We start from the raw sequence: 25,449 nt of genomic DNA on the forward strand, positions 1-25,449 counted from the left end.
GCAGCAGCACCCCTGGGAGATGTCTGAAACCATAGTTACCAGCTCCTATCTGAATAACGACTCTTGAACGATTCCCAAATCTAAGGCTATGCTTTTGCCCACACCAACTGCAACAAGAAGCTGAGAGTCTCCTAAAATGCTTGAAATTCAATTGTAGAATTCTCCATAAGCCATCCAGCTTTACAATCACCATCAGTCCCAGAAATGGAGAACGGCTCCTTGCAAATGCTCGGTTGTGCTTCACAGGGCCAAGAATCTTAAATCTGGTAAATTCTGCTTTATCTTTACCTTGACTTAGTACTACACATGCCTTTCCAAGGCCAGGCGCCTCCTTGCTTGTCTGCAGGGCGATAATACCGGCTCTGGGATGTTTTGTTCAATTTCTGCCTTCTTAGAAAGTGTCCCAGCTGCGGGAGGAGTGCTTTCTGATCTTACTCCCAATCAGTCTACAGATAATTTGGAGAAGGGCCAGCACTTTGTCTTTTCCTGGAAACATAGCTGCAGGAAGAATGAATCACCAGGTTGAACCTGTATAACCAAGTGAAAACAAAAGCTCTGACTTCTGTGTCTCACTGTTGCAAATAATGGGGGGAAAAATAGGCATCCTGTTTTGAAATTCACTGCCAGCTGACAGGACAAAAATATTGCACACGTGATTGGCTTTTGAAGATGACAAGAAACATGAGGCTGTGGCCATTTAAGGGAAAAAAGTCTGAAGCCAAAGAGTAGTTAGGGAAATAGAAAATTCCAGTGTTTTCAGGGAAAAAAGTAACCACTGAGGTTGTTCAGAACATACAAGGTGGAATTTTAGTAGCCCTAAATGTTCACACTTTTAAATCATCTTCTGTACTACCCTTGGCTAGTGGTGAATACATGCAAACCAGGTGCAGGAGCCTGTGTTTCCCAGCATCAGGACAGACTGCAGTGCTGGTGTCATTGATCAAACGCGCCCTTTGCCTCTGCAGCAATCTAAGATGTCATTACAGGATTCTTGGCTGGCGTGCGAGCATCTGGATCACTGCAGGGAGCACAAACAGATGGAAGGTAACCTTCCTTTACCTTAGCTTTTCTTTTCTGATCCTTCCTTCCTTCACCTTGTCTTAAGGAAAAATAAAACTAGCTTTGCAGCTGTCAAAGGCTAAGGTAGAGTTAATGGGGACTTAATACCTGAGAAGAGAATTTGAGATGTGCTGAAGCCAACAAAAATGGAGGCCTGCAAAGCTGGGCTTTGTGTGCTCTTGGGCAGAGGGCTGCCAGAACTACTATTTTGATATACTAAGAAATAGCTGTTATTGCAGGTTGTGGATACAAATTTCCTACGAGGAAAAGCAAAGCACTTTCCAGTATTTTAAAACCAACATTAATGTGGATGCGTGACTTTATTCAGAAAAGGCAAATTGTATGCGTAAGCCCTGCAGTGAGTTTGTTTAGGGTAAACTTCTGAAGGTTTAATTCCAGTCCCGGGCCACTAAAGCCTGGAATGCAGCTCTGTGGAGCCCTTCCTGTTAGATTTAAGATACCTGAAATTACTTAGACTTGACTCTTCCTTCTCCATTGTCTGAAGGATTTTCTTTCTAAGGAGTGGAGAAGAGAAACGCTGCCAATACCATTACAAGTAACAGTAAAACCCCCAGATTTTTCCTAAACTTGGATTCTGCTTGCACTGGGTAACCTCTGCACTGGGGCAGATGCTTTTGCATCTATATGCTATAACTGTTGTCTGTCTGTCCATATGATTGTTTTAAATTGTTTTAAATTAGATGTTGTTAACTACTTTTAAATTAATACAGTGCATTGCTTGCACTGTCATTTCCTCTCCAGTTACGCAGCACTGCACCCATAGAGCACATCAGAAATTTGGCCAGTGCAGTGGCAAGTGCAGGAGGTTTCCTGCAAATGAAGTGCAGCTGGAACTGCAGTGGTTGCTTGTGAAAAAGAGCTTACTCATTTTGCTTTTTTTTCCTTAATTAAAACTTCAGAATAATGTCAGCTTTCAGACCTGCAAGGCCTTTGAGAGATCAGTCACATAATTCCACCAGAAGCTGAGTGATCTTTCTGTAACAAGACATTTTAATAAATGCGGTGATTACGTATAACAGTTTATCAAGATGCGAGGTTGAAAGCGTGAATGTAATGTGCTTGACAGGAACTATTCCCTCTTCAGAAGCTCCAGAAACTTCCTGTGTTTCAGCTCAAGCGCTTATGAAATTATACATCTTCATATTTTTCATCATTATTTCCATTGTTTAATGTAAGTCTGTGCGTAAAGGAAACGACAGGCTAGATCAGACCATAGATTTATTTCAATATTTAACACTTTTTTCAATAATCTTGCTGAAGCAGCAGTTTGTAAGGTCTGCTGATAACCCATCGGTTTCTGCAGAAACTTAACTTTTCATTGTTAATTTACCCCGTGGGTTTCAAAGATGATCCAGATCAGTTCAAGCTGAGGATGCCTTGATTCTGCAACTGCAAGCTGTCATCAGCAAATGAGTCTCTGGCTTATTCCCTTTGCATTCAAGAAATTCACCACCCCATCTATCTCACTGGTGTGGAGAATCTGGAAGCTACTGGTGAAGATGATAATGTATAAATTGTAATAATTTCACTGTTAGTCATTTGAATGGTCACTTGCAGTGATAAAAAGACTGCTTTCTTTTCTGGGTTTTCCTCCAAGCTTTGTGTTAGCTGATGTTCATTTGGTTGATGAAAGCTCTTAGCAAGATAGATATTTGTCCAAACTTTACTTCAAAGACAGTTTTGTATTTAGTTAGGAGGACAACCAGAAGTAGCTGCTATTTATTTAGAGAGGAAAGGATGAAACGTGTATGACCAGAATTTTCTACACAAGTGTAGAACAGAACCATTTGGAATAAGGTGGTGCTGTCAGAGGGTTATCAGCAATACAGGTTTCTAGATAGAGTTCTTAAAAAAATCAGATTGTTTCTATTTATACCTGCCTTTGCCTTGGTAACCAGAGACTGCGTGAGGGATGCAGTATTTTCCCCGCATCATGGATGGCTCCAAAATCCGTGCGCAGCCACGTGGTACATGCAGCGTCTACAGAAATCCCACAAGAACTGTCACATGCATTTCTAAGAAACGATTTTAAATATTAAGCAGGAAAGAGAAGATTTCAGAATGGGAGGTATATTAGTATAGCTCCAAAATAATTTGTACTCATTTCTGTCTCATCTACTTGGTTCTTTGATCTTCTAAGTATTACAAGGACCATTGCTCTTAAACACTTTTTCTTAATTACCCCAAGCAGCTTACCGGCATGAGGCAGCAGGATTTACTCATAAGTGGACATGTTATGCCTGCTCTATCAAGTAGCTGAATGAGATAAGAATAGACTTGAATTGGTGTTTCTTCTTTAACTCATTCTTGCTTACCTTAAGATGAGCTGTTCCCTACTTTGCAAATTTATCTGCAGCTTAGGTGTCTTTGCAGCCTCCTGCAGTGTTTGAGAGCTGAACCAGGCTGTGTTCCTGCAACTTGATTGTTGTGCTAAGCTCTAGTCCTGTTGGGAGAAAAAGCATTTCAGTTCCAGGCAACTGTTTTAGCCATAATTCTTTGTTGCTGTGTTTTCCTTTCCCTTTAACTGACAGGAAAGCTGGAAGAAACCAAGTCTCTTCCTCTGCCATTATTATACCCTGGTACTGTGCCTTCTTAGAAAAATTGATTTGGAAAGGGGGAAAAACAGGTAAATATAGGCTTAGAATGACTGTGGGGAACCAGGGCCCATACTGAACTTCTAGTGGACTTGCTTTCCTTTTCATAGCTTCACTATCCAGTTATGATCTGGAAAGTAATTTTTGATCTCCTGCATAAGGCTCATGGAAGTCAGTGCCAAAGTAATATTAGCAGGGAAGAAAGGGAGATACTTCTGGAAAGCAGGGGAGGGCTGGTAGAGAACCTGCTGGGCTCCGAAGGTATTCAGGATATCTGACTTACAAAAAAACATTCTTGGGATAAAAGCACTTTGGGAGTTTCCCTCCATTTGCCTGACAGTGTAGTTTAGGCACAGCATTAAGTGATTCAAAAACTCATCCAAGCAGAGTTCTCATTTGAAGTGTAATCACTCTCATTGCTTTTCCCACACTGCCCATATAAATAATTTAAAAAATAATCAAGATAATAGCACAAGCAGTTTCAAACTCTCAAAAGCAGGAGTAGTGGCAAGGGACCAGCACTTTAGGACATAAAACCACAGCAAGCTGAATCATCGCACCCACTCTGGCATGTTTATGAGAAGTTTGAGTTGCCATAAGACAAGTACGAGCTGGTCTGGGGCAAGTGAAATTCTGGTTTCCATTCTCCTCCAGCAGCAGAGCCCTAAAAACAAGCTTTAGTTCCTGCTACCTTTGTGCAGCCTGTAATGCTCTTCCATAAAGGCTTTTGTGAATTTTGAGCCACTCTGTTGAAATCAACAACTTTTGGATGTAACTACATTTGCTTTTGTCTGCCAGCCAGATTTGCTGCTCCCTGGGACAAAGACTGCGGATGTTTTCTGGAGCTGGTTACGCTCCCCAACTTTGAGGGCCGTCCTTGTCCCATTGCTGGTGACACTGGGACCTGCTGAGCCAGCCAGTCATTGGAGGTGGGTGCAGGGAGGGCGAGCTGCTCCCTGCCCCGCTCCCCACAAACACAGGGCCTGGCCCCTCTCAGGGGCTGAGTGCAGCTGGAGGTCCTGTGCCTGTTGCTGGATTAAGTACCTGCAGCAGCAGCTCCAGGCAGCCAGAGTGCAAGTGCTGCCAGGACGCTTCCCCAGCCCTCCCGTGGCCTTTAGCAGGCTTTGGAGCAAGTTCAAGTAACTGGAGATGGAGACATACAAAGGAGAGGAGCACTGTGTTGTTTTGCCAAACAAGAGATTAAATGGAACCAAAGGTGAAGAGAAGCCCGTGCACAAACAACGCCGCAGGGGCCTTACCGCCACACCACCACCCGAGAGCAACTTTGGCTTTAATGCCTTGGTCAGTGCTCTGGCTGAGATTCACAAGAAACGTGTTTCTGCAACGGTTACCCAGTGTGTGCACATACGCAGGCACGTGGCAAGCAGAGCCAGAGGCCATGAATGCATTGCAAAGAGCAAGTTTTATTTAGTTACCTCTCTACTGGGGGATCTCCGAAGTCCCACCTAAGCTCCCAGGCATAGGTGACACCAGTGGGGACACAGGCACTGGTAAATTCAGCCCTGCTGGAAGATCCCTGGGCCTGCTGAGCTCACCTGTATTTCAAGGCTTCAGGCAGGCGCAGCCTCCCGCTCTTTCTCACAACAAAGCAGGAATCTCAGACACAGTGATAAGGTGCCTAGAGTTTCTGACAGCCCTATGTTATCTAACACAGAGGTTCTACTCATCAAGCACACAAGGTCAGTAAAACAATGTGTGATGTATGTGCTTTTTCTACAGACAGGTGCAAGTCACTTGAGTGTGTTTACATTTAACTAACCTCCTCACCAATCTTGCGTTATATTCCCATACACCCAGCTATCGAGGGACCACTTTCAGGCTGGCAGTGCGCATTTGCAGAGACAACGTTCACCATGCTGGCAATGGAGGACGAAGCTGGCGGGCTTCTCCTCTCCTTTGCAGTGACTTCCAAACACCTCTGAAGCAAAACCCACAGTCGTGAAGCACAGAGAGGCTGCGGGGACAGCAGGCAGGGTCCCACAGGGTGTCGCGCACCTTTTCCACGGCCCCAGCCTCCTGCAGGAAGCAGCGCGACCCTTTTCCTCCGCGGAGCCCCGGGGGCGGGCGCAGACACAGCCCTTCCCAGGCAGCGGCTCCGCAAGGCCGGCCCCGCGGGCAGCCTCTCCGCCTCCCCCGCCTCCCCCGCCGTGGCTGAGCTGCAGGAGCGCCCTGCAGACCCCGCAGCGCCAGCCCCATCCCCGCTGCTCGCCGGGCGCAGCCGCTGAGCGCTGCCGGTTCCCCAGCCGCGGAGGCCGCACCGTCCCCGGGCTGCGGCACCGGGCGCTCCGCCGGAGCAGCGGGCGGGCTGGGCGGCGAGGCCGGGCCCTTCCTTCCCCGCGGCGGCCCAGGGATGGCCTTGGTGCCGTATGAGGAGGGAGGCGGCTGGGGAGCGCGGCAGCTGCACAGCCCGTGGGTCACCCACCGCTTCGCCAGCCGCACCATCCGGCTCCGGCAGGACTGGCGAGGGCTGGGGGTGGCGGCCGTGGTGTGGGACGCGGTAGGTGTGCGCACAGAACGACGTATTTCCGTACTGGGGTGGATTCCCGTGGCGCTTGCCCTTGCCTTAGAAAATTACAAAACGTTAATATCTGCTTTACCTTTTTTTTTTTTTTTTTCCTCATAAGAGATCTCGGAGGACTGCAGGGGAAACAGGCCACCTTAAACCCTGCTCGGCCAATGCTAAATACAGGAGATATTTCAGATAACTCGCAGAACTCTCACCCATTTCTTACCAGTGGCCTATGGTGTTTTCTTAACATGCCTCAGAGCACTGTACAGATCCTGCTGGTCAAGGACTGGTGATAGACTTTATCTTGGGGATAAGAACCGTCTAAAACAGGGGTGTGTGGCAGGCCCCAGGGTGCTGGAAAGCTTCCCTGTTCATCAGGTCTCTGTCCAGACACAAATTGCGCTCTTACCTCAGTTTTAAAGAACAAGCGTAGCAATTTTAGCAAATTCCTCAAATGAGTTGGTGCCTGGGACTGCTGGTCTTTCCCGACATTGGCTTTGATGGAACTTGCTACAGAGAGCACGCCTTCTCAAGATTTCTGTGAAATATAACATGTTAGTTACAAACAGATAGAAGCATTATTCCTTTCACTGTGTCCTTCCTGATGGCATGACAGCATTGGGCTGAAACCTTTTGAAATACCATGCAAGATACCCTGAATCCTTTTCCTAGACTTGTGCAATACTCTGTTTGACACCCCCCAACTGAATTTCCTTTCCAAATGCAGCTCTTTCTGCCTCCTGTTATGTCTGGGAATTCATGAAGCTGTGTTGCCACACGTGAGCTGCAGCCTCCATGGTTCTTTTTCCCATTGGCCTGTGTCTTCTGTAAAATGCATAAAAAGACCAGACGTGCAGGCAGGAGGCAGAGAAGGGCTGAACAAAGTCTCACTTCAGACCTGAAGTGCCTGACCCTTCCTCTAACCTTCTCTCTTGGTGTAAGTCAGAAGTCCTGTGTTCAGCAGGACGGAAATGAGCCCTGTGCTAATTGCCCTTGTCTCTTTGCTTAGGCTGTGGTCCTGTGTGCTTATCTGGAGATGGGAGTCATTGATCTCAGGGACCGGTCTGTGATTGAGCTGGGAGCCGGAACTGGATTGCTGGGAATAGTGGCCACCTTATTAGGTAAGGGTGTTTTTTTTTTTTCTCTTTTTGCTTGTTTAAAGCAATTTACAACTGCAGTAAAAGTGGCACTTTTACATCTATAATACATACCTGGTGTAGAAGTTAGCACCAAAGCTATATATGTGAATGGTGATGTTTCCTGTCTGAGTCTTCTTCCTTCCGTGTTATACTTCAGAGCCTGCTGCGTTATTTATTGTAGTGGTGGTGCCACTGCAGTTCACTTTATGGTAGGACCTTGTTGAAGCTGGCGCCAGTTACCACGGTACTCAGGTACACTCAGGTCTGCAGCTGTTCTCACCCAGGGAGCAAGTGTGTTCTTGCCATCTTCCCCGTGTCCTCCTGTGCAGCACAGATAAAACTACAGACAGAAACCGCTCTCTGAGCTTGCATAAGCCTATTTTGCAGACAGGGAAACCAAGGTCTGGAGAAATGAAGAGATTTTTCGTGTGATCTATGCATGGCTGAGGCAGGGGCTGGGTGCCATGTTAAATTTGTGCCAACTGCCCCAGGTTAACTTTGTAACTCAAAGCTCTAGTGGCTGTGGAAGATGCATATTGAAATAATAAAAACAAAGAAGTTTGACAAAATACAGTCATGCCGTGCAAAGTCACACAGGCATAACTTCTGTCTGACCTGGGAAAGAGGCTCTCTAGCTGCCCCTCACTACGGAACAAATACAGAATTGGAGCAGGTTAATTGTAACAATCCCTGCTACAACTAATTATTCTGTTGTCATCGTAACTTCTCTGCTTCCATGCACTAAGAACAAGCTGCAGAATACACTTTCAGTTCTCTACCCAACTTAAATCTTCATGTGGAGTATCCTTTATATTAAGTGACTGATGAAGGGTAGGATGTATGTAGATAGTGGGATCTTTTGCTTGTTTTGTTCTTTTGTTTGTTTGCTTTTAATCAGACAGCTCAGGGAAATTGTTAATGTTTAACAGGCACTAAGGAGCCTTCTTGACTTAGAGCATTGTATTCCAAATGCTGTATTTATGGACATGGACTATTTGTCTGAGACATACACTCCTGTACCGCTTAGGTGCTCGTGTTACCATCACAGACAGGGCGGCAGCACTGCAGTTCCTGGAGTCAAACGTCCAGGCTAACTTACCTCCCGAAATACGTCCGAGAGCTGTGGTGAAGGAACTAACTTGGGGAAAAGACCTGGGCAGCTTCTCTCCAGGGGCGTTTGACTTCATCCTGGGCGCAGACATCGTTTATCTGGAAGAAACTTTTGCAGAACTGCTTCAGACACTGGACTACCTGTGCTCAGAGCAAACCGTGATTCTTCTTTCCTGTCGTATCCGCTACGAAAGGGATCACAAATTCTTGAAGATGCTGAGAGGCCGTTTCTCTGTCTCTGAGGTCCACTATGATTCCAGCAAGGATGTTCATATCTACAAAGCACAGAGGGCTAGTCACAAGGATGACTTTTGACTCTATGCTTTGTTTGTAAACCGCTGATGCTGTTCAGTCCTCCCCTTGTTTCTACTCAATACACTTATTCCTAAGCATATAATTGCAGTTGTGTTATTTCACTGCCTTTTCGGTCTGATGGTCTTCTCTGACCACTTGGTCTGAGCCAGCACAGATTGTACTTGCATTCTGCAGCTTGAACCTCTGCTTCATTTCTCAGTAGAGTTGTATAGGGTCTTCCACTGACTTTTTATCAAATGTAATTTCTGAAACTGGTTTAAGTTGCAGAAATCTTCAGGCATCAAAAATGTCATCAAAAGATCTGCTGTTTAAAATCAAACTACACTTAATTTCTGTGGGAAACTTAGAAATAGAGTGGTTTTTTTCCCCTTATCACTTCCTTAACTCCAGAAAAGTGGATGAAATATAAGCTAAGAGTCTAGCTCTAAATGCCTGACCTCTTCGGGCCTTCTGCATCTCAAAAATTGTAGTAAAAGAAGCCACTTAAAAGAGCAAAACCAACAAAGGCAGCTGCTGTAAAGTTGTTCTGTTGCTGTCACCAATGAATTGAAGAGGCATATGGAAAAAATAACAAGATCTGGGGGTAGGGGGCTGTGTTGCAAATCAGTATTGTACAGTAAGCCAGCTTGGAAATCAGTGGTGTTTTTAACTGACTTGCAAGCATGGAGCCCCTGTCTGCAGTACCGAAGCAGTCGTGGTTCTTGGGTTGTCTCTAACACCATAACTTTCCCTTGCGGAGGTCACGGCTCCATGGAGCAGATACACGTGCATATGTGCCAGCAGGGCAAGTGAAACACGGAGACTCGAACCGTTCTTTAAATATCAAATCAGTCCTTAAGTACCACTAAATAATGTTTTACTTTCTGCCTTTGTTTGTGGCTCACTCTGTCTCTGAGAGCTGTTATTTACACTTCTTCTTGTATTACCTGAGACCTTGGGACAGTGTCTAGATTTCTGTGCAGTGTGGTAGATGCTGTTCCAAGTAACTGATTTCGTACCTTGAGCTTGTAAAAACAGCTCTGGGAAGGATGCGTTGCAGACTGGAATTGGGCTTGCACCAGCAGCAGACTTCCTTCTCTTTCTAGTGATGGAAGAACGAAACTGATGGAAACAACAGGCTTCTAGATGCAGGAATTGCTACAGTACTCTTTTTTTTTTTTTTTTTTGGTGGATGTGGAATTTTTTTTTAAACTTAACTTACAAAGCTCAGGTCAGGGCTTTAAGCATGTCCATGTCTTTGGCACTGGCAACAGCAACACCAGAAGCTGCTTCAGGTCATGGATGTTAGGAGCTCTTTGTCACTTCTGCTTCCATCAAACTTCTTAACTGGAAAAGATGCAAGGGGTTTGTGGTCCAGAAGTGATGTGGAGACTGTAATCTGGAAATGACACATTTAACATTACAGCTTCCGTGAATGAGGCCCAAAGGTCTTGTGCTTCATCCTCTCCATGTTTTCAGCTTAGTTCCTTGCTTGGCTCTGGACTCAGCCTGAAGAGTTGCTGCTTTAGAACACTCACAACAGTATCCTCAGAAGCCGCATGGTGTCACTAAAACAGTATCTAGGCAGCTGGCTGGGAATATGCAGTCTGAAACCAGAGTTGAAGTCCCTTTGAAGGAAGGAAAACAATACTTTTAATTAAAACCAGAGCATGATATGAGTTTTAATGCACCAGGCATGGTTTTCCTGTTGTATCAGCTGGCTGAGCAAAGGTTGAAAAGAATTAGGAGCTCTCCCCACTCTTTCTGGCTCTAGTTTTCAGAGTGTGGCTGTAAGTTCTCACCGCTCCTCTTCCTTTTCCTCCCCACTGGTGTTTCCTTGTCTCTGAGCTTGCCTGTGCTCAGTGGATGCTCCAGGCTGGAGCTGGCAGAAAGTGGCGTGCTGGTGCTTGGGCTTGTGAGCGCTGTGTGGGGAAAGCTGCTGCTCGGCTGCGCTTGGCGCTTGCAAGAGGCTGCAGCTTGCAATACTGGCAGCTGTAGAAGCACGCTTTAAAAGCCTGCTTAAATAGCACATAATAAAGCCCAGTGGAGGGCAGAATAAAGCCTACTGCAGCAACCTACACACTTTCAAGGAGGCTTTGCTCCAGGCCTTGCTTCGACGGCAGGAAAAGTTTTGTACATTTGAAACACTACAGTTTAATTGCATACCTTTCTAATTGTTGAGCAGCTTTCAGTGTCTGTTTTTCCACTGCTGCACCTTCCCGTAAGAGCAGGAGTGTGCCTTGGCTTCTTTTGCTGTGTAGCAGCTGCACAGCAGCTGTATGCAAACCCTAGGAGTACACTGGAAGGCTGAAGCAATGCTACTGCCCCTAAGTAAATACGTCTGGAGAAAAATGTGAGATGTCACTGGCAGCTCAGGTGAGTGTCTTGCCCCTGATCTGCAGAGCTCAGCAAGTGGCACCCCCTCAAGGGGACATCTCTCACTGCTACTGGGTGAGCTGCTGCACTGCTATCAGATGCATGTCAGTGTTTAAGCAGCTGTTTGGCAATTAAGCCAAGACCCTGCCCTGCAGAAGGTGCTTCCTCCTCTCACCTTGGTCATCCCAGCACTAGAGAAGTCAGCGTCGTTCTCCTTTGGGTGGTTCCATTGCGTCAGTCCTGTTTTGTAACAGATGATGTGAAGTCATCTGCAGGGAGGATGTGTTTGGGCATGGGTCCCTGGGTAGTGGGGCAATACAGAATGTGTGTCTTGAGAAATAAAATACTCACCATAGGGAGAGGATCCAAGGTGTGGGGAAGTGACCAGGTAAGACGTCACCATGCTGTGAGATTGTGAAACCATTCCTGAAACATGCCCTTCTGCAAGGAAACCAACTTCTAAAATGTCATTGCAACTGAAGTGATATTTGATTAATATTAAGACAGAGTATGAAATTCGGCTCTGTATGTTATGGACTAAGAGCTTCAAGGTGCAGCAGTGTCAGAAGAATCAGGTTTACCAGCTGATCTACTGACTGCACAGCGATCTGTGTTACCAGATTCTTTCAGTCCGAAATTCAAGCCAAACTGCATTTTTATCTCATGGACTAACTCCTGTTCGGGACTCTCCCTCATTACTGAGATACATGTTTTCCTGAGCAACGACGTGAATGGCATTATGAAAACACTCAGTTGTGAAAACCACAAAATCCCAGCCATAATGAGCTGACCTTACTGCCTCCCCTTGGTTTCACTGGAGGTGTGTTTACCTCAGTGCTGAATTTCTCCTTGTGGCTTTCATCCCAGGGTTTAGATCCAGCCTTGCAAATTATGTAACCGGGTTGTGATCCTTGCAGGGTTTGCTGCCTTCTGTTCTGCTCTGTTATTAATATCGTGGTTTACAGGAATGCTTAAAAGTGGGTGAAAAAAATAACATTTGAACGGTGAAAAGTCTCTCACACATCATTAAACAACAGAACTAATTGCCACCAGAATGAATACTGGTAAGCAGGTTTGACAATATCAGAAGTGGAAGAGAAACTTCGTTCTTCAGGATCTAACTTCTCACTAATCTAATTCAATGTAATTGGGATTTAAAAACCTCTCCTTTGGGGAAAATATCTCATGAATACATACAGCAGGCCTCAGATTGTAAGAGTCTTCTTAAAATACACCTTTTCCCACATTCCTCTCTAGCTACCATTTGCCACTCAATTAGCATAAATGGAACATCCTGCTCAAAAAAGAGACTCTATAGAGTTTTTTAAAGCATGTTTATGTGACTGCACATAAATGTTTGTGTAAAAAGGGAGTTATGACAGTTTATACCACAAAGGTTACAGTAAGAAAAAACACTTCTTTATGACAATAATTCACAAATTCACAAGAATCACTTTAATATACAAAGCAATTACTACCATTCTGAAACACAAAGCAGCTAATATGTACATAGTGTTAATAAAATGCATTATAACCCAGTACATTTTTTTAAACACAGATAAAGCACAAAAAAATACGTAAAAAAAAAACAAAAACAAAAAACCAAAACCAACCGAAAACCAAAACAAAACCCACGACAGGGATGTTTCTAGATTTTTTGGGAAATGTAAATAAGAATTTATTTCCCCCCCAATAACGAATTTTCATTTAGTCTTTTAACTTCCACAAGTATGTGGGAGTCGAGCTCAAATACCCTGTTCTGTGCTGACATGGTTTGGGTAAAGAATCAGAAATGCAGATGAGGTGAACTTACTCTTTCCAGCTTATATTCCAAAGGGAGACTAATAACCCTCGCTCTGGAAGCTTCCCTGAAGAATATTGTTCCAAAACAATTTCTAATTATAAATCCAGAGTGGAAGTAACTAATTCTTGAAGTGAGCAACCGATCTGTGGACAAGTCCGTGGAGGGGTTGGCTGCCAACTAGCACCTCTTTTTGCCCCGTTCCCCATCCCATCCCTACAAGTCCATATAAGCAGCACAGTTTCAAATCTCATACAAACTCGAAGTTCTAAAATGTTTAAAAAATTAACGTTTTAATATAAATAAATGTAATTACACACACACAAAAAAATGGAGTGGCACCTGGATAAAACGCAACTTGTAGAGAGCATCCGAACACCGTTGGTTTGTTAAGAGTGGCCGTTTCCAGATAACTACCTGGCTCGAGTTCTTCCTTCCCCATGCTCTCAACTCAGCTATCCCCTAATTTAGAGAAAGATAAAGCTGAGGCGACACAGCAAGTCACAAACTGCACTGGCAGTACCAGAACGCAAACAGGTCACTGTCTTCAATTTGTGCTACGCAAACAAGCCCAAGCAAATCTCCTTGTGGACTAGAGCTTAAATACATTTCGAAAACACATTCTGAGGCAAAACCACTTGAAACACAAACCCTCTTTTCCAACTGGATCTGGTCCCTTTTCCCCAAAGATGCACGGATTTAAGCCAAATCCATCCACAGACCTGAACCTGTCACAAGCACACAGTAGGTAGGATTTCAGCACCCTGTTCTCCTCATCAGTCTGGCTCTTCTCAAACCAACTGAGCTCCGCGATACATTCACGTTTCTGCAAAATCAGTGTCTTTTACAGCTAGCAAATTCAAAAGCTCAGGGAAACGAGTTCCCAGGCACAGTACAGAGAACCATCAGTGTACTGTATGCTTTTTAAACCTGCTCACAGTGACAGATCTCAGGGTTATAGCTAAATAATTATTGTTCCTGCAAAAGAAAGGTGGTTGTGCTCTTTTTTACCTTTTAAAGCAGAGCGACACATTGTCAATGTACCTTTACTTCCTGGTGTCAAAGAAATGGAAAGCCTTTTGATTTCTTTTCTTGGAATGCAGCTTGTAAAACTTGCAGCCAAATCTCAAATTAAGAAAAGGGGAATAAAGTGACTGAAAAATAGTTTCGCTTTCCTTGCAAATTAACCTCCCTTCCCCACTTGGGATCACTGAACTAGTTCTATTCTAAAAATAATTTCCCATCCATCCTGTACACGCTGCTCGGAGACACCACACACTTAATTCTTTCCAGCCTTCGGTCCTGCCACTTTGCAGTAACGCCTGCTGGACACCAGGTGCTGATCAGCAAGTTAAATGTGCGGGGGAGGCAACTGTGAGGAGAGGACTGAATTGTGTGCAGGCAGCAGGATTTACAACAATTGTGCCAGGGAGCTTCTTAAGCAAAAATTGCTCTTTTTTTTTTTTTTTCTTTAAAAGTGCACGTTTTAATTAAACATTTACAAAGAATATAGTGTAACAAAAATAAATACGTGACCTTTTGGTTAGATCATTGGCAAATGTTACATCACTAACCAGCTTCAGGGTGAAAACGGGGTCTTAGAAAACCAAAGAAATCCTCTGTAAATTGTCATAGATTTGCAACCACTGATAATGAACTTGCTTTGATGGGGAGATTTGTCTTTATTTGAATCCACAAAGAGCACTGGCTGGCTGTCATAAATTAAAAACCTATTAAAAAAAGCAGAGCCCAGTTTCACTAACAGATGACTACTTGCAGCTGCAGTCTACTGGAAGCCCAGATTAAAAAAAAACAAAGAGCAGTACAAATTTTGATCAGAAACTATGAGGGCTGGTTTTCCTTATTAAATCTTTTTTTTTTTAAATTTTCCTGAGCCTCTTAATGATCCCAAACACCCCACCAATTTTCTGATCAACCTGCAAGTACCAGAGAAGCCAGCGCTCTGCAACGCAAACACCGACTACAGAAGAGCCAGGACCTGCAGGTGTCTGTACAGTCCCGATGAGCTAAAATTGTGCTTTCAGATACAAGCAACGGTGCTGGCAACTACCTGATTCTGGTGAAATCGCTGCTTAAATAAAAATGCATCGCCACTACCCCAGGAGGAAAACAGAAGTCTTACCAGTGGTTCCTTTAGAAAACAACACCTTAACAACCTTTGCAATTGTTTTGCCTTTGATATATAGCTGCCAAAGAGAAAAAGCACAAAAGTGAATTATTCTGGGGGGTGGTGGTTGTTTGTGAAACAACTGTTTACGTCATTTCAAAAATCTCCATCCATAAAAAAAAGCAAAAACAAACCTCACAAGAGCAAAGAAAGATGAAATAAAATTATTGAAAAATGGATAACTGAGAAACAGCACAAAACAAATCAGTAATAAGCGCTAGAATAATGCAGCCCAGAACTAGTGGGGCGGGGGGAAGCTTTCACACGCATACACATCCACGCACACCCAGACACACACAGAAAAGTAAAAATTTTTTCTGACCTCCATATACTATAATACTCAGCATTCCTGACTTAAAAGCTCTCAGAGCTGTAGATTATATACTGTGTGTATATATATATATATGTACATATATTATACATATGTATTTTCCAAGAATATCTAAATTAAAAGAGCACCTCTGACAATATCTTAACTGCCTGATCGGTGCTGTTGTTTTGCAAAATAATGACATTACAAAAATTATATTTCAAATCAATTCTTGTTTATTATGAACATAATGAATCTAGCCCTTTCTAACCCTCTCTTCAGGTAAAACAGGCTATCGGTTCTTGAAAACTCACCATCGTGAGATATAAAACTAACCCTCCTTCTCCCCTGCCAGCATATCTGTCCTACTTCTAAATGGCCTTAGTTTGTAGAAGCTGATTACCCCAACCTCATTACTTGGTAAATAACATATGAATGAATTCCTGTGTCATATTCTTTCCCTTCCGGGGTTAATATGAATAATAAAGCATGTATGGGTAACCGCAGCCAGCCCTGTACTTGGTCTAATACATTTTTTATTCTTGTAATATAAAATTTCCATGAAAGAAATCCAAGTCCCTAAATCCTCAGTGCAGCATAATGAAGATTCCTGCAGATCCATCCGTACTATAAAACTTAACGTTCTTTTTCTTACTGAAACATTAATTGCTAATGAAGTCCAGGCTAATAACACTCCAGCCCACGCACAGACAAACGGGTAACATGGTTCTCCTCTCACTGCTGCACAAATTTGCACCAACCCTGTATTAGAAGAACCCCATCCAGGTACCAGTTTAGGCTCCCTGGTCCATTCTGCTCCCAGGCTTTGTACCAAGTGACTATCAACAAGTGCTGGACGCTGCTCATCACTCACCAGCAACAGCCTTGATGTCGCACATGCAGCCTTTTCTGGGTTTCTCAGCTGGAGGAACCATTTAGTGTATAACTGTGTAAATTAAGCCACTATGAGCTTCATGTTTGACAAGAAATGACTCCTGCGTTATCGACATTTCTGCTTCAGCACTAGTTCTGAAAAACTGGTACCTGTTGTATGTGATTGTATTGTCTGACTTTAAGAATCAGAGAATTTTTTATAAAATAAAAGCATTGCTGGGAATTTAGGGTCTCCTTTAAATTTGCATTGCTAAAGTAATAAATTCATCTTGCATTAAATAAAAACATGAAAGTCAGTTCTCTATGGCAGATAAACACAGACCATTTATAAACCCCCCCCAACACTTGTGAAAATGAATTCTTTCATAATTCAGATACTTATGTTTTCTTCTTGAAATACAAACATAATTCGTCATTATTGAGAACTCTAGATTTAACAATAATGCTACGAGTTTAACCCTGCTCCTTTTAAAGTCTCTTGGAAATGGAATGCCCTCTCAAATGAGAACCTAGAACTTTTAATACTGCTTAGCTGTTTGACTCAACTGCCCAGAGTCTTCCAAATGTTCTTCTTCTAACATCACACTGACTGTGTAACCTTCCAGAAGCTTGTGTTTGAAGTTCATCTTAAAAACAGAGTGAATGGGAAAAAATATTAGCAAACACTTTGCTAGGCAAGACATTAGTACAGACCAGAATCTTATTCATATGTCCCTCATATATAAAGTTTGACCATAAGCCAAAGTAAACTTACTCCATCAAATGACCCGAGTTAGTGTATCAAGAGACTGCTTCAGAGGGCCAGGAAACAAACTGCACATGATTCTTTTTGACACGTTCTTTTGGACGACTTCTTGACATTCTTTTAGGTTCTTTTTGAGCACGATTCTTCTGGAGTCCTAATGCTTAGTACAGAGCTGTTTTTGAACATGAACTACCTTTTATACAATGTCAATCTGGGAAAGATCACAGTTCCTCAGTGTGTACAAAAAAACCTGATGTGGCAAACATCTGAGGCACGTGAGTAATTTTACTTGCAGGAATAAATTACTTGGTATATCTGATCCTGTACATGAAAAAATCCTCTGAATAAATTCAGAATTTAGCTAGCCTGGCCAGGTTCAAATAATTAATATTGTCCCTTGTGAAGCAGAAGTTGGAATATCTGTGTTTGAAGTCCTCTTCAATATTTGAGGTTGTCCTGGCAGTTGTCATACTGCAATTTAATTTACGCATGGAAGGCAGCCTCAAAGTTTGAAAAAGAATCTAGCAAACCAGGCTGGTGTTTCCATTGAGTACAATAATTTCCGTTACTTGAGACAGTGGTAGGGAAACAGAAATAACCTCATTGCTTGAGAGGATGTGGGACACAGGCTATACTGTCATCAGGGAGTACGTATGTGGAGCTGGCCGCGCTTCAACTGCTTAGTTGTCCTGCAAATCAAAAGGCAGTGCGCTTTCATGTGTTACCCTTGCTTATTACATGACTGTTTTCTGAACATCGCTATTGTACTTTCAAAATACTGAATTCTTTTCCCACACGAATATAATTTCCTAACCAACATCCTATGAACCTCGTGTTTGCCTTTTGTGCATTCAGGACTTTGAACACACTTGCACACATAAGCTTTGAGCAGCAACAACTGAGCAGTGAAGCTCATTTCGGAGGGATGGAGAAGTTTTCACTAGTCCAGGAGGGCTTAATACAGACTACAAACCAAAACCCCTCCTGGGCTAGGTCGAAAAAGGTTTGTGATCTCCACACCAAGAACGTGACTGTGAAGCGTCTTTCCTTTGGCATGCTGCTTAGCCGTGTTATTTTTATAGTTCATAATGAATACCTGAAACCAATTTGGCAACCATTGCTTCTTCATTGCACCGCGCGTGCTCCACGTACGTGGCCCACAGTTCTCTGGACCAAGAGGCTGGGGTGGTTCTGTCTCTAAGGCAATGGAAAGAGCTCAGCACAAAATCTTGAAATCATTACAAAAGGACCCTCCCCACAGTAACTTCCCAAGTGACCACTGTAACTCCTTGAAGAGGATGGGGAGATGAGAAAGAAGCCTGTTCTTCTTCGCGCTGAGACTGATGATGAAAATAATCTTGTAGGGGGAGAAGAGGAGGCAAGTACTTGAACATTCACAGTTTGATGCAAAGCACAGATGAAATATATTCTGTAGTTGCTTCAGGCAGTTTTGCGCATAGAAAAAAAGAAATGTTTAGAAAATTAAAAGTTTACTTTGTCTGTCTGGGTATAACCAGAACCAGTCTCTATCCCACCCGGACAAGTGAAAATGGGAATCCAAAATTAATCTGATTTGTGGCAGTAAAGGTCCTTAAGTGCTTTCAATTCCTCAATCAGTGTCTTGTTTTGGTTTTCAAGCACAGCTACTCGATTTTCTAGACATTTCACATACTCCTTTTTCTTCCTGCGACATTCACGTGCTGCCTCTCTGCAAAGCAAAAAGAAAAGCCATTCAAATCCAGAACAACTACCTGCAGAAATGGGCTACTTAACTCTTCAGGTCAAACCTATTACCTAGTACTGCCATTTTTAGAATATGGAGGTATCACTAAGAAAGGCAAGTCAGGAAAAAAGGTTGCATTAATAACAATTGTTTCTCACAAATCACACACACTCAAGATCCACAGATCGTCTTAACATGTAGATCCCAGTAAGCCAGCACCAATGAAATTCTGCTTCTGTGAGAAAAGGATCCTACTCAATGACAAAATTCTGCTTGCAGGACTTACATTAGAGCCTGTAGGCCAAGTTGAACGCTACTGCAATAATTTCATTGATTTTTATTGTAATAAATAGATGGACAATAACAACACAGATAAGACCAATGTTTATCTGTTCATCTCTTTATAGTCTTAACTCTTCCCTTTGTCTGCTATGCCAAGAACATGGCAGTGTTAACGTGCTGAGGCAGATCTTGAGACAGTCAAACTTTTAAGGCTTGTTTTGTAAAGACTAATTTGCTGTAGATAACTTGGTAACATACCAAGGACAGCACTGAAAAATACCTGGAAGGTAGCTTGTCAGAGCAGCACACTGCACATACGTGTAAACACATGCTTGCTTGCCCTGAACCTTTAGGTCCAAAGCAGAGCAGCTTCAAAAGGAGAGTCTGAGTGTCCCTTCATTACCCTGCATAGATTTGTAATGCAGCTGATGTTCTGGGAAATGAGAGGACAAAATTGAACCCAGTTCTTTCTCTTATTAGAGAAATAATAGTTGTAGTACTAGGTTAAAAATAAACAAGTCTGTTCCACGACCTGTCTGGTAAGAAGACTCTGAAAGTAATTTTTGAAATTCAGCTCCACAAATGAGACAGGATGAAGAAAGCCTAGTTTGTAAGACCTGAAAGGACTCGGGTATTGATTTGTCACTCCTACAAATACAATCTTACATACAGCACTTCAGTGGGCTATACGCGACATTTAGAAATTAAGCCATTTGGGGCTGTTACTTGTGTCAGCATAAGATTTAAGTAGAACTGGATCAAGAAGTGCCTCCCAGTGCAAACTACTAACCTGTCTTCTTGGGTGACAACCTTTTCTTTCTTTTTGTGATTTTTTGCCAGCTTGGGCTGTATATTGAGCAACCTCAAGTCTGCGTGCATTAGGTGTTCCTTATGAATAGCTAGAGTTATACTGAACTACAAAAGAGCTTTTAAAATGTAAAATTTACACAGAGAATTTGCACAATAATATCGATGAATATTTATGCTATAATCCTCCAGTAAGTACCACCTCACCATCTGCCTCTTTATACTCCTCTCCCCTGCTTTGCTATGGAGCTTAGATTTGCAAATATCTATTAAGCAGGCAGGCTAAAAGCCCGACACACAACATGATACTGTTGCAAAAGCTGTCAATTTAACTCAAGTGGGGGTAATTCCCCATTGTTTCTCTTGGATTTCCAAAACACAAAAGCCTTATTTTACTGGAGTAAGACTGCTGACTAAATGAGGGGATTCAGAATACTAATTAATTTTTTCTCAAATGCAGAGCCTGAAAGGGTGAATCTACTATTCACTGATATCAGAAAAATGTATAAAAAAAGGAGATGGTGACATCCTGTAGAAAAAAACTTTTTAAAAGTGAACTCTGTTGTTCAGCATTATTTACTTCATTAAAGTCCCTTGACAAGCACTGAGTCATTTAGGTCCTTTAGCCTTTCCTTGAGTCTTTCTGCCTCTAGAGGAGAAAACCCAAAAGGCAAGGCAAGGAAAACACGTTAATATGTTAACTCTAAAAAATCAACTCAACTTGGTGTTTTTAAGAACATACCTGCAGTTGTACAAGGTCCTCACCAATGACTTTTTTCCTTATGGCGACAAACCACTACATTTAACTCACAGAATGAGTCTGACACCTTTACTTAAGGTTTCATAGTCACAATTCATGGCATTAGCAGATGTGCTTCTTTGCCTTGCACCTTTATTTAAAGGCAAATTCTCCAGAAAGCATTTAATAAAATGACTAAAAAAGATCAGGATTCTTAGTGCTTAACACTCCAGTTCTACGCAGAGCTGGCTAGGCAAAAAAGCGATCTGAAAGTACATGCCTGTTCTTCATTAGACGCACTTCTCTCTTCCGTGCGGCCTCTTCTGCCGGCTGGGTGGGAAGTGCTGGCGAGGAGGCCATGACGACGCCGGGTGCGATGGTGCTGGTCGGCGCGGTGCGGATCTGGTAGGTCTGCACGTCTCCTGAGGCAGCTGAAAGACACAAGGGAACATCGTGTCAGTTTGGTGACAGCGAAGGGCAGAACTCGTCCCTCTAACCACGCGCTCTGGGCTGCAGGACGGGAGGAATAACCATCCTCTGGGTCATCATTGCTATCTCAGCCTTAGTTTATTAACGCGTCCAAGGTTTTGGGCATTCCTGTTGAAGAAGCCTTCACTTGCGCTTCACAACTTGACTTCTCTTGTTTCTTTCTCCCTTAGTACATTTATTTTTAGTTCTCTGTTTTTTTGGGCAGCTTTAGCAGTTTTAAGAAGATGAAGGATGGCAAATGGTATTTCTAGCTATGCTCCAAATGTCCGTCTGCAAAAGGAGAAACTGCACGTGTAAGTATCTGGCACAGAAAAAAGGGTGTAGAAATATAGCATTTACTCCAACAAGAGAGAGACAGCGCAAGCCAGGCACTCACCTTCACCCTTCTCTAGAACGAACTAGGTCTTGGGTTTGTGTGTTTACTGTAATGTAGGAGTGTGTTATATTTGCCTGAGCTCATACAAAAATATGACACCACCTAAAGAAATCACAGGTCCTTAAGAGCACAAAACCCAGAAGATCAATGCATCAATACTGTTTTCCTCGGCTATTTATTTTCACTGATGCCTGGAGACATCTTCACTGGAAAACTTTCAAATCACCTGCTTTACAACCATAAAAGCAGGGGTACATTTTTCTGTTATTTTTAATAAACAGATTGTTAATGGCCTCCCAATTTTTAATAAACCCAAACATGTATTTTAATACAATAAAAACCGCCAACTTGTTCTAAGCTGAACTAGCCTTGCTTGCTCTAAGTGGAGGTCTAGACCAAATGATCTCTCCTAATGCACTTTCCTAAATTATTCTATGATTCTAAGACTCAATGATTAAGTACTTGGTGACTAGTTACAAAAGCCACAAGAGGAAGAAATTATGACTAGTAATTGAAAAGGGGAAAAATTACTAATAAATTAAAGTGTCCTTGTAGAAAGAATATATCAAATGGCCTTCTTTCCTAACTTTAATGCTTTGCTTTATATTTATTATTTTTGTAGATAACTGGGAGAGCTCAGAACTCTAAAATGGCATGAGTTTTTGCAGAACATATTAAAAAAATCATGTGGACAAAATGCAGGAAATAGAGTGCGGAAAGCCAAAAATAAATATATTGTTTAAGGAGTAAACCCAAAACATCCATAATTTTATCAATCTGAACGGAATGGCTCCAAGAAAATGTGACAAAGAGCTTTGCCTGGAATTTCCTTGACTCATTTTGGAGACTTATCTATGCCAAAGGTCTTAATTTTGTTTCCTGGCGCATTTGAAGGAGTTAGGTTGGCAACTTTGATCTGCATGGAGAAAACATTATACAGAATGACTGGCTGTGAAGCTCCTCACCTTGTACAACAACTTGGTTGCTGGGTACGAGTATCTGTTGCCCGTCTGTGGTCTGTGCATATTGTAAAATGGTGGTGCCAGGTTGGGTTGCAGCTGCGTTGGTCATAGTCAGCGTCTGGAGACCTTGTACTCCATCTGTGCCATTGTTAGACAACTGTATTGCTCCTCCTTGGGTAATAGCAACTGAAATTAAAAACAAAAAGGACAGGGAATTTAAGACACTCATTTACTCATTAACTTCCAGTATTAAACCTACATATGGAAGAATACCGTTCTAAGTTCTATCACTTGAACCCTTACACGCCCTCAAATCAGATGCGTGGCTTTAATGTACATTTAAGAAATGCTTTTGAAGTAAGTTTTCAATTTTTTGTGAGACCCATATTTCTGGGGGGGCCAAAACTCACAGCCTAAAACACAAATTAGTTTCTCTGACAAAAGAGAATCACACAGAGGAGCTACAATCCTCCCACAGGGAATACTTTTGAATTTCTTAGCTAAGATTTTCTTCTTGGTTGGTTTACATCTTTTCCTCAGTCCTTTCTCTCTTCTCATCTGAATTTCCTCTCCTCTTCCATGCTTTATGCCCTTCAGTCTCCTCTGCTGCTGTTGCTATCCATTTTGTGTTTCACTTTCTTCTTGCTTTGGCATTTTTTTTTCTCTTCTGACTGTATTCCCCCTTCTCTACAGCTTCCTCAGCACCTTCCTAGCGCTGTTTTCATTCATAAAGGTCCAGTTTCACACAATTTTTTCTTCAAGCAGTCTTACTTTTTTGTGTGTGTACTGCGCCGTCAGCATCATTTGTGATTTTACAGAATTTCACTGTGTTCCTACACACAGACACACAAGAATCTCAAGTATCTGCACAAGCAATTATTTTACAGTAACGGTAGGAAAGCAGAGTTAACCACATCAGTTTCAACAAAATTAAGTGGGGTATTTGGCAAAGTGCTAAGGAGTAAAGAGAGATACAAAATTTTTAAGAGATTTTGAGAGAAAGGTGTAAATAAGTAGTTCCTTCTCCCTTTTGCATATTTAATACTGTGTTTGTGTGAGAGAGTGTGTGAATTCTAGCTTTACTGCTGTATCCCCACTCCTCCAAGTTAAAGCACTCTATAAATTCTAATGAATATAGAAAACACAGAAATGTATATTTATTACATAGTTTAAACAAGGTTGCTGAAGCTCTTATTTTTTCGGTACTGTCTAAAAATAAAATTGCAGACTGTAATGTTTTTTCTATTAATGAAGTTACAATTTTGTGAACCAGGATTAATAATCTGCCAGGAAAAAAAAAAAACAAACTTCTGCATTATCTCATCTGGTTTCTGAAATTAAGACGTTTATAAGAGCATTACAGCTAATTCATATTTTGCCTCAGGACGCTTTAGCTGCACTAACTGGCAAGCAGTTAACTGAACATTTCAAATACTTACAGTAGGAACGTGTTTAAAAGGACCGGTCATCAAACAGTCACACTAAATTAACCTCATTTTCACCTCCTGTTTTGTCCTAGTCCAAACAGTTATATAGAAATAATAGTTCTTCATCTTCTCATCCCCACTTACTAGCACCACTGAGAAATTCAGACTACATACTGTACTGCCCACTGCTGGTTTGGTAAATGGGAGTTGGCACCGTAACAGTGGCGATGGCAGGTGCTGCTGTTTCCTCTTCAGACTTTTCTTCTTCGATCCTTGGCACTCCTGGGGCGTCTGAGGACAAGTCATTCAAAATTTTTCTGGCAAAGACAGTGTGTTGTAGAGATTTTAATAAAAATTGGGGGGGGAAGTCTATTTAACGCTGGAGAAAAGTGAAAAGTGCAGTAAGGCAGCAAGGAAAATAAAGGTGCAGAATGAAAAACCCTCACTATGTTCAAACTCTTATTGGAGAGGATTGTACAAAGTGCCACACACAGATGGGCAAAGGAGCCAGCACAGAACAGCCGTGCTTATCAACACAAGATCCAGGTGATCCACAGATCCAAGATCCACAGATTCTTCTCAACCCAAGACGCAGCTATCACAACCTTCCCTTTTTCTTAGAAACATGGTTTTCTCTCATCTGTTTTCACCTGTTTCCTGCTTTTAGCCACATGAAGATTTGAAGAAAGCAAACGCACGTAACAACCTATCTCCTCGCTACATCAGGGGAACCGTTTCTTGTCAGAGATCGTAAAGGCCTCAGCCAGAGGGCTCAGTATAAAGGAAGTTGGCAGAAATGCTTATAAAGAGCAACCATTTTATAATCTAACACCTGCCTGGGAGACAATGCCGAGTGTTTGAGCAAAATCACAGAGTTACATTTACAGGTGCCCTGCCTGGGAAAGCTGTGAGATCAGCACAGTTTGTTTAATTACTTCCGTAGGTTAATTATCCAGAGCCAAAACTGCTAAAACATCACAGCTACAGGTCCCACTGAACATGACTGCAATTTGTATCGCTTAGACCAACCGCCATCCCTCAGAGGACTGTCAGGCCCTTTTCACTGCTGGCATATTGCGGCACCGCAAAACACTGCTTAGGTAAAGGGCAACATTTTTTGTAATTCTCCTTATGTCCTCCTGCAGACTATCACTAGAACTCAAAGTGTGAGGAAGCAAACGCAGCTGCCGATCCCAAGCTCCAAGACAACACTAATTTCTTAAATAAGGCTCCTAAGGCTTTGGGAGCCAGCACATCTGTATGGAGCTATTTGGGACGAGCAGTCGCTCTGCTAAGCAACTCGACAAACAGAGCTCTGCTGTTGCTGTTTTGACTCCGTGTGCGTGCAGGAACCCCAGCATTGCACAAGCGCTCCACTGTGCCAAGCACCACTTGGACAAAGAAAACAATTCCTGTCCAGGGAGTCTTCAATCTAGGTGTTAGACCAGAAAAACCAGCGGACAAAACAGATGAAAAAATACAGAAAGAGCAGAGAGGATGAGGAACAAAACACAAGGAGTTTGAAATAGAAAAGAAGAAACTACAGCTCGCCACTTTTTAAGCTCCTGTCAGATGTGATCTGG

The 25,449-nt window shown here is 42.6% G+C and overlaps 2 protein-coding genes and 1 long non-coding RNA gene across 6 annotated transcripts in view; 1 reads left to right on the forward strand and 2 right to left on the reverse strand.

Annotated features, from left to right (window-relative positions):
* The first annotated feature begins 770 nt into the window (after nucleotides 1-770).
* METTL21A (methyltransferase 21A, HSPA lysine) lies at nucleotides 771-8,850 on the forward strand. Of its 3 annotated transcripts, none has more exons than XM_065841094.2 (3): nucleotides 771-1,044; nucleotides 7,214-7,325; nucleotides 8,371-8,850. In XM_065841094.2, the coding sequence occupies exons 1-3, from the start codon at nucleotides 874-876 to the stop codon at nucleotides 8,766-8,768; spliced, it is 681 nt and encodes a 226-aa protein (XP_065697166.1). In that variant the 5' UTR covers nucleotides 771-873; the 3' UTR covers nucleotides 8,769-8,850. The 3 variants fall into 3 exon arrangements, with proteins under 3 accessions (XP_065697166.1, XP_065697168.1, XP_065697167.1); XM_065841096.2 differs by lacking the exon at nucleotides 771-1,044 and adding an exon at nucleotides 5,758-6,192 and having other exon boundaries at nucleotides 8,298-8,568; XM_065841095.2 differs by lacking the exon at nucleotides 771-1,044 and adding an exon at nucleotides 5,772-6,192.
* On the reverse strand, nucleotides 2,085-5,767 carry LOC136103173 (uncharacterized). The gene is made up of 4 exons (XR_010651571.2): nucleotides 5,455-5,767; nucleotides 3,396-3,523; nucleotides 2,957-3,060; nucleotides 2,085-2,257 (listed from the first exon to the last, which is right to left on the reverse strand). It is a non-coding gene; the product is annotated as an uncharacterized lncRNA (long non-coding RNA).
* A 3,590-nt stretch (nucleotides 8,851-12,440) lies between the features above and the next one.
* CREB1 (cAMP responsive element binding protein 1) overlaps nucleotides 12,441-25,449 on the reverse strand; it is a 37,704-nt gene continuing 24,695 nt past the window's right edge. For both annotated transcript variants that reach the window (XM_065840402.2, XM_065840401.2), the window contains 4 exons: nucleotides 24,041-24,183; nucleotides 22,443-22,625; nucleotides 20,893-21,043; nucleotides 12,441-18,769 (listed from right to left, as the gene is read on the reverse strand). In XM_065840402.2, the coding sequence (XP_065696474.1) occupies nucleotides 18,625-18,769; nucleotides 20,893-21,043; nucleotides 22,443-22,625; nucleotides 24,041-24,183 (622 nt within the window). In that variant the 3' untranslated portion in view covers nucleotides 12,441-18,624. The remainder of the gene's footprint in view (nucleotides 18,770-20,892; nucleotides 21,044-22,442; nucleotides 22,626-24,040; nucleotides 24,184-25,449) is intronic.

This window comes from Patagioenas fasciata, chromosome 7 (assembly GCF_037038585.1).
Source record: "Patagioenas fasciata isolate bPatFas1 chromosome 7, bPatFas1.hap1, whole genome shotgun sequence".
Classification (NCBI taxonomy): Eukaryota; Metazoa; Chordata; class Aves; order Columbiformes; family Columbidae; genus Patagioenas; species Patagioenas fasciata.

What these genes read in the sequence shown, in the direction of transcription:
- METTL21A (XM_065841094.2), top strand. Translation starts at nt 874, where the DNA reads ATGCAAACCAGGTGCAGGAGCCTGTGTTTCCCAGCATCAGGACAGACT. An exon ending in GGAGCACAAACAGATGGAAG is followed by an intron (nt 1,045 to 7,213) that starts GTAACCTTCCTT and finishes CTCTTTGCTTAG; the next exon opens with GCTGTGGTCCTGTGTGCTTA. An exon ending in AATAGTGGCCACCTTATTAG is followed by an intron (nt 7,326 to 8,370) that starts GTAAGGGTGTTT and finishes TGTACCGCTTAG; the next exon opens with GTGCTCGTGTTACCATCACA.